Raw genomic sequence first — 8,971 nt, 5'->3', positions numbered from 1 at the left:
TGAACGTGTTCTAGACACTGAACTCAAGTGCTTTACAGACAGCATTGAACGTGTTCTAGACACTGAACTCAAGTGCTTTACATATACTGTTGTTAAGAGCTGCCCAATTAATTCTCACTCATAACGACCCTGTATAAGGTTTCCAAGCAGCAGCTGGTGGGTTTGAACCACCAACCCTATAGTTCTCAGTCCAGTGCTGGTCTTATAGAACCACACCTATCAACTCTTTTAATCCTCACAATAGTCCAATGAGAAATGTATTATTATTATTACCCACACTTTTAACATATGATAAGGTTCCTGGGTTGTGCAAGTGGTTTGTGCCTAAAGGCTGACAGTTTCAACCTACCTAGAGTCACCATGTAAGAAAGGTCTGATGTACTGCTTCTGTAAAAATAACAGCCAAGAAAACCCCACAGAGCAGTTCTACTCCGTAACACATGAAGTCACTGTGAGCCAGAATTGCCTCCACAGCCAAGGGTTTGAGTTTTAGTGTTAACCTATCGGGAAACAGAAACATGGGACTTTAACTTGTCCAAGGTCACACAGCATATTTGTAAGGCCCTCTGTTTTTTCCTCCATGCTGGAAATAATTGTTAAAGAGAGAGAAAGAAAAGGAAGACGAGGGCAGGGTGATGTGACGGCTGCGGTGGTCATTCCTTCCACAGGCCCCCCAAGCCTGGTTGCCCAGCCTTCATCATCATCAAGCTGAGCCCGCTGCGGGACCGCCTTGTGGTGACGGAGTGCCAGCTGACCCACTCGCACCCCACCTGCCCACTTGAGTTCGCCTACTACTTCCGCCCAGGCCACCTGCTGGCCAACGCCTGCCTCCCTGTGCGCACTACCAACAAGATCTCCAAACAGTTTGTGGCCCTGGCCGACATACGCCACCTGCTCTCCTACTGCAAGAGCCGTGACCACAGCGTCCTGGACGCCCTCCACGTGCTTGAGGAGCTCTTCCGCACCGACCCGGAGGCCAAGGTGGAGTCTCTGGAGAGGCAAGACAGGGTGGGGGAGACCCACTCAGAAGACTGGTGGGCCATTCATTCATTCGTGCATCATCCACTTCTTTCATGCATTCATCTCTTCACTCCTTTCACTCATTCATCCTCCGCTTCATTCATTCATCCATCCACTCATTCATTCACGCATCTTTCTACTCCTTTGTTCATGCCTCATCCCTCCACTCATTTCATTCATTCATTCATCCCTCTATTCCATTCATTCATTCACTCAACTCATTCATTCATTCATCCCACTTTCATTCCTTCATTCATCCTTCCACTCCTTTCATTCATTCACCCATCTGTCCACCTACTCATCCTGCTACTTCATTCATTCCTCTATTCTTTGAATCAATTCATTTATTCATTTGTCCACTCATCCACCCATTCCATTCATTTATGTATTTATCTACTCCATTCATTCAATCTTTCCACTCATCCATTCATCCATTCCTTTCATTCATTGATCCAACTACTCTGTTCCTTTATTCCTTCATTCACCCACTCATCCATCTACTCCTTTCATTCATCACTCATTCATTCATGTATTCACGCCTTTCATTCATGTATTCATGCATTTCATTCAATCGTTAATTTAATAAGTACTTAAGAAGTGCCTATTGAATGCCAGGCATTGGGGATACAGCATCAACCAAGACAGATGGACCTTGCCCTCAGAGAATTCATCCTGTAACCTGGCAGTGCTGCCCAGTAGAGCTTTCTGCAGTTGATGGAAATGTTCTATGATTCTGCGCTGTCCACTATGGTAGCCACCAGCTACATGTGGTGGATCCTTCTCACAGTAGTTGAAGCTTTTTCATCCTGGTGTAATGCTGTAGGATAAGCACTGGATTGCTAACCACAAAATTGGTAGTTCAAACACACCAGACACTCCTTGAAAACTGTATACAGGGCCACTGTGAGTCAGAACCAACTCAGTAACAGTTAACAACAACATTACACATTTAATAGCTCATAGTAAAGTGTAAACGTCATTTTTATATGTACCAGGAAACAAAAACAAAAAGTGTGACTTGCTTTATTGCAATAATCGCTTTATTGCCATGGTCTGAACCTGCAATGGCGCTGGGGTCTTCCTGTATGACCAGTTGCTATGTAGTCAACTCCACTTCATGGTGACCCCAGGTATGTCAGAATAGAACTGTGCTCCATAGGGCTTTCAATGGCTGGGGCTTTGGAAGATTGCCAGACCTTTCTTCCTCTGGGTATACTTAATCCCCAGCCTTTCAGTTAGCAGCTAAGGGTGTTAACCATTTGCAACACCTAGAAATTCCTCTGTGTGCACATACTTACTTCAGAGTAGGTAAAACAAGGCCTGTTCTGTTAGAGAAGTTAGGGAGGAAACTGACGCACAGCATGATAACTGTTAGGAAATGGTGGAGCTGAGATTCAAACTCAGTCCACTTGGCCCTTTACCGCTAAGCAACTGTTCTCAATCTTGGGTGTGCATTGAAATCACCTGGAAATCTTTTCAAAACCCAGACTGCTGATTCACTAGGTCTGGGGTGGGCCTAAGGACATTCATTTCTGTCCAGGTTCCAGCAGGTGATGTCAGTACTGCACTTTGACAACCACTGTCCTAAGCTGCCTCTTCCATGCTTGAAGGGATGAGCCCCCAGATCCCAGCAGGGGACAGTGAGGCTCAGGGGGCTAAGTAAATCACACAGTTATTCAGTGGTGGTTGTTAGGTGTCATGAAGCAAGTTTCAACTTGTAGCCATCCCCGGTACCAGAGTAGAACTGCCCCATAGGGTTTAATCTTCAGAGTATCGTTAGGAAAGACATCTTAGTTGCACAATGGTGGTTACCTGCTAATCTGGAGCTATAGAAAGACGTAGCAGTCTGTTACCCTAAAGATTAATCCATTGCCATATAGTTGATTCCAACTTCTAGCAATTCTGTAAGATAGGCTAGAACTGCCCCATACAGGTTCCAAGGATGTAGCATAGTGGTTATGAATCGGGATGCTAATCTCACGGTCAGCAGTTCGAAACTACAGCTGTTCCATGGGAGAAAGATGAGGCTTTCTGCTCCCATAAAGATTTACAGCCTCGGAAACCCTGTACAGGGTCACTATGAGTCAAACTGACTCGAAGGCACTTAACAACAAATCTTTACAGAAACAGCCACATCTTTCTCCAGCAGAGCAGCTAATGCACTGAACTTTCAGATAGCAGCCAAGGACTTAACCAAAGCTGCTTCCCCCTTCCCACCCCACCCCTGCAAAACAAACAACCTAGATGGGCAGTTCTACTCTATCACTGAGTCAGACTTCATAGCACCTAACAACAATCTTTACGGTAATAAATTGCCAGGTGTTTTTTCCTGCGGAGCAGCTCGTGGGTTCCAACTGCCAGACTTTCGGTTAGCTGTCAAGCGCTTAACCATTAGCCACTTTTAGACACCTAGGCAAATTGGTTTAACCATTAACCGATTTTAGACACCTAGGCAAATTGGCTCTATATTATGTTTTGTTGTTTTTTTTTTTTACCATTGCTCTGCACTGACTGCCTCCTGACGCCAAAGGTATGGATGGTGGGTGGGTGGGTTTATGCATAGATAGAGAAAAGGTGAAGTGACTATCGCGCTGGCGAGTTGGCGGATGAATGGATGGCTGGATGGCTGGATGGCTGGACAGAACGATAAACGTGGCAGACGGATGGATGGATACATTTCCCAAAAGCGTGAAACGGCTCTGGGAGCTAGGCGAGGCGATCCCAGTCCCCAGTGACTCCTTTTTCTCCACCCCTTGTCCCTGCAGGTGAAGCTGGTGTTCGTGGAGGACCAGGCCATGGTGGAGACCGTGTTTTTCCTGACGTCTCGCACTCGGGCACTGCTGAGGCGCTTCCCGCGCATGCTCTTGGTGGACCAACTGCCGGGGTTGCAGGGGTCGCTGGATCTGCTGGTGGTGCTGTGCGTGGACAGCGCGGGGCGCGCGCGCCAGGCCGCCTGCTGCGTGGCGCGCCGGGGCACGCCGAGCCTGCTGCGCTTCGCACTGGCCTCGCTGCTGCAGAGCGCACCAGATGTCAAGGACCGCGTGCGTTGCCTGACCGCCGGGCCCGAGGTGGCGGGGCAGTTGCCCGCCGTTCGCGAGCTACTGCCCGGCGCGCGCGTGCAGATTTGCCGCGCGCAGGGCCTGGAAACGCTGTTCAGCAAAGCGCAGGAGCTGGGCGGTACAGGCTGCGAGGACCCGGGCCTGTGGCCGCGCCTGTGCCGTCTAACCGGCGCCGCCTCGCCCACTGCCTACTCGGAAGCGCTGGCGGAGCTTCGCGCCCACGGCCCGGCCGCTTTTGTTGACTACTTTGAGCGCAACTGGGCGCCGCGCCGCGACATGTGGGTCCGCTTCCGCGCTTTCGAAGCGGCGGGAGGCCTGGACGCCTGCGCCCTGGTGCGTGGCCACCGCCGGCGCTTATTATGCCGCCTCAGCCCGTCACTCAGCGAGGCACAGTGCCTCCGAGACCTGGTGGCCATGCAGTGGACCGACGCGGCCCTGGAGTCGGCGCCCCAGGTTCCCGATGGCGGGGGCCAGTGGCTGGAGGGCGAGCTGAGGATAGGGACCCAGGTGTCAAGCCAGAGGATGAAGGGTTTGGAAACAGGGGGCTGGGGAGGAGCTATGAAGGAAGGAATTCTTTGGAGAGGGGCCCCATTGGAGGAGTGGGAGAGAGGGCTGGAGACCCGGAACCTGGGAACTGCGCGATTAGAAAGTGAGAAGGGGAGGGGCTTGCAACTCAGAGATTGGAGAAGGCTTCAGTTGGAAACCCCCAAGGTAAGAGGGCTGGCTCCTATGGAGAAAGAGCATGTGAGAGCCCCAGAAATCAGAGACTGGAGAGGGGCCCTCTTGGGGGGCGAGAAAGACTGGGGGACGGAAGATTACCTCCAGAGGGGGCGCCAGCAGGATAAACAAGAACTGAGAGGATTGGAAGTATATGCCCAGTTGGAAGAGCGAAAGACCAGGGCCCCGGAAACCACAGACGGTAGGGCAACCCCGTGTGAGTACCAAAGGGCCAGGAGTCTACAGGGGAACACGTGGAGAGGGATCCAGTTGGAAGATCCAAGGATCGGGGTGCTGGAGACCACAGAAAGGAACCCCTGGATCCAGTCGCAGGATGAAAGGTCCAGTAACTTGAAAACCAGAGACTGGAAGGAATCACAGCTGGAGGGGGAAAGGAGGAGAGGAATAGATGTGCGAAATTGCAGAGGAGGCCATTTGGAGAAGACTCAGATGGTCCCTGATAATGGAGACCCAAGGGGGCCCCTGTGGGGAAACGAGAGGAGGAGAGGACCAGAGATTGGAGAAGAGAGCGGAGTGGGTCTGGACGTCAGAAGCAAGGGACTGGAGGACATGGTTCTGGTTCAGCTGGGGGATGCAAGGGTTCCAAGCCTGGAGAATGGAGATGAAGTGAGAACCTGGCCTATGAACCCCAAACACAGAGCAGGAAAAGGGGTAGAGTGGAGGGACTCTGGAGAAAAATGTTCAGGGCTGGGGAATGGAGTTCTGTCCAGCATGCCCGTAGGGGCTGTGTTTGAGGGGGCTCCAGAATGGGTGGTGTCTAAGAAGGTGTACCTCTCAGATGGAGGTGGAAGAGACAGGCCAAAGGAATCAAAGAGGTTGTCTTGCCCACCTGGAGAAGAAGTGGACTGGGAGCCCCTAGCCAAGTTCCGAGCAGCCTGTGGGCCAGAACTGGCTAACCTTGTGGCAGAAGAGCTGACCTTTGCCAGGCAGCATGGGACCCAGGGTTTCCACTGGTCGGGAGCAGGCTTTGCCCTCAAAGATGGCACCTCGGACTTCTTCCTGGATGCAGCCTTGACCCGATGCAGCTGTTCCATCCACGCTGCCCGGCGTCTGCCCTGTCGCCATCTGTTTGCTGCACGCCTCCTCACCGGGGCAGCCTTATTCCACATGGACCTGCTCAGGGATTGCTGGGGCAGAGCCCCAGATCCCTAACTCCTCAGGCCCCACTCAACACCTTCTGAGTAGAGGGGGACAGGACATTTTTTAATCCCAAAGATAACAGGGTTGAAGCCTAGGAGGCCTCCCCAGTCCTTCTGACCACCTCCTGGGAAATCCAGGGACCTCATCTTGTCAGTTTGCTTCTCTGGATCAGAGGGGAAGCTGACAATATCCTCAGAGACCTTAATGCCACAGCTGCAGAGGAGGGTGCAGGCCGGGGTAGATTCTGGTGGATTCCCTCAGGAGAGGAAATGTGTGATGACAGATGTTGATGGGGACAGGCCAGGGCAGGAGGCAGAAAGGGGGCAATGCTGGAAGAGAGTGTAAGAATGTTGGGAATTGGGGAAGGACATAGGAAATGGGGAGAGTCAGTCGGGACTCATCAGTCCAAGTAGTGGAGGGGGCATGGGAGAAAGCATAGAATTAGAAGACACGTGAAGGAGAGGTAAGGGGAGAAAAGATGCAAGAGGGACACAAAAATGAAAGAGGACAAGAGAAGGAGCAGAACTGGGACAAAGGGGGAGGAGAGGAGACAAAGATAGAGAAGAGTCAAGAAAACAGGAAGCAAGACAAAAGAAATGGGAGATGGGAAGTGAAAAAACAGAAGTGCGGAGTGATATTCCGATTGTTCCAAAGCCTAGAGGCTTCTGCCTTCTTTCCTTCTCGGAATGACTGGGAGTTTGGAGGGATGGGGTGGAGCAGGGAACTGTGGTTGGTTGGGTGTGATAATTGGAATTAAATAATGTTATTTTGGTTTCCGTGCTGAGCTCTTGGCTTCTTGGGGAGGATACCAGAGGAGAGAATGGAGAAAGATTCACAAATGAATTCATCCCCATGGCGATTCAAACCTCACCCCTCACCTGTACCAGAATGCCACAGTGACGACTTTCCAGCATCCATCCATGTTGTTAGTTGTCAAGTTGGCTCTGACTCCTGGAGACCTTATGTTTAAACTCAATCCAAACATCCCTTGCCATGGAGACTACTCCAAGATAGAGCAGAGTGGAATGGTACCATAGAGTACTCTGGGCTGTAATTCTTTATGGAAGCAGATTCTCAGGTCTTTCTCGGAGGTGCTGCGTGAATTTGAACCACCCATCTTTCAGTTTAAGCCGAGCACTTAATCATTGCACCACCAGGTCTCCTTACCCCTATTTGCTCACTTCCGTGTCATCTTCATGGTCTGTAGTTTCGAATCTGATGTGTTGGTGATTGTGTAATCCCTTCCAACCTAGGAGGCTCATCTTCTAACACTGTGCCAGACAATAATCTGTTATGATCTGGGTTTCATTGGCTAATTTTAGAAACTCGATCACCAGACCTCTCTTCCTAATCTGTTTCAGTCTGGAAGCTCATTGAAATTTTTCTACCATGTCTGATCCTACTGGTATTTGAATGGCATCATAGCAACACACTACACACATCCTACTGAGTTAAGGTCTCTTGCTCTATGTTCATTAATTCATCATACATCATGTCTGTCATGGGACATAATCCTGTGGTCTTATAATTATGTGTCTGAAGATAGTTCAGAAATGGTTGCAGCAGTACAGTGACAGGGAGCTGCCAGAAATTTAAGCTGGATTCCAAAGGAATGTAGAGTGAGGGAATCATTCCTGAAGTCAGATAGATCTTGTCTCAAAGCAAAGAACACCAGAGAAATGTTTATATTTTGTTGGAAGAAGTACAGCCAGAGTGTTCCTTGGAGGCCAGGATGGCTAGACTTCATCTCTTATGCTTCTGGTTCAGGAGGGACCAGTCACTGGAGAGGGATATCATGTTTCCTAAGGTGGAGTGTCAAAAAAAAAAGAGGAAGACTCCCCCAGGAGGTGGATTGGCAAAGTGGTAGCAGGCTCAAGCGTGGCAACAATTGTGAGGTTAGCCCAGGCCCAGGCAGTGTTTCATTCTGTTGTGCATAGGGTTGCTATAAGTTGGTACTGACTCAAGGACACCAAACAACAACAACAACATATTTTGTTGGCTATACAAAGTTACTCAACTGTGGATCATAACAAATTCTGGATAACACTGAAGAATGGGAATTGCAGAATACTTGATTGTGCTCATGCAGAACCTGTACAGAGATAAAGAGGTCATTATTCAAACAGAACAAGGAGACACTAAATGATTTTAAATCAGGAAAGCCATACATCATGGTTATATCCTTTTCAATCTGTATACTAAGCAAATAATTTGAGAAGTTGGACTATATGAAGAAGAACATGGCATTAGAATTGTCGGAAGGTTCAGTAACAGCCCGCAATAATAAAGATGACACACCCTGTTTGTTGAAAGAGGACTTGAAACACTTGCTGATGACGATTAATATAGTCTTCAATATGGATAGCAACTCTTTGTAAAGATAATAAAAATCCTCCCAATGGACCAATAAACATGATAAGCAGAAAAGATTGACATTGACGAAGATTTCTCTTTACTTGGATCCACAATCAATGTTCATGGAAGCAGTAGTCAAGAAATCCAACATACTACATTATGCAAGTCTGCTGCAAAAGACCTCTTTGAAGTATTAAAGACCAAAGATACCACTTTGAGGAGTAAGGTGCACCTGACCCTTGTCTTGGTATTTTCAATGGCCTCCATATGCATGTGAAAGCTGGACAATGAATAAGGAAGACCAGAGAAGAATTGATGCATTTGATTTATGGTGTTGGTGAAGAATATGGGTGAAGTCCAGCACCATAGACTGCCAAGAGAACAAACAAATTGGAAAGAGCCATAATTAATTAAGGAATTAAAATGAATAAATTGAGACATATTAATCGAGGAATTAAAATAAATAAATGAGACACGGGAAAACTGCACATAGAAGAATTCATTGTTTTAGCAAAGCAATAATGAACTATTTTCCTTGGATAGCAGACTACAAGGATTTAATAGTCTCTGCGCAGATCCCTAGTTAAATTTTCTCTTGTTGAATCATTCTCCAATTTACTCATGATTTTATTAGTATCCTTTTACTTTAGATTTTGACT

At 48.5% G+C, this 8,971-nt stretch overlaps 1 protein-coding gene across 1 annotated transcript in view; it reads left to right on the top strand.

The window, feature by feature from the left end:
* LOC102838242 (chromosome unknown open reading frame, human C19orf68) overlaps positions 1-5,969 on the top strand; it is a 19,698-nt gene extending 13,729 nt beyond the window's left edge. The window contains exons 2-3 of the mRNA XM_006868416.1: positions 669-981; positions 3,786-5,969. Of these exons, the coding sequence (XP_006868478.1) occupies positions 669-981; positions 3,786-5,969 (2,497 nt within the window). The remainder of the gene's footprint in view (positions 1-668; positions 982-3,785) is intronic.
* Positions 5,970-8,971: the final 3,002 nt, after the last annotated feature.

Source organism: Chrysochloris asiatica, unplaced genomic scaffold (assembly GCF_000296735.1).
Source record: "Chrysochloris asiatica unplaced genomic scaffold, ChrAsi1.0 scaffold00116, whole genome shotgun sequence".
Taxonomy (NCBI): Eukaryota; Metazoa; Chordata; class Mammalia; order Afrosoricida; family Chrysochloridae; genus Chrysochloris; species Chrysochloris asiatica.
Note: the sequence above shows the minus strand (reverse complement) of the source record. Positions and strands in the feature narration are given on the sequence as shown.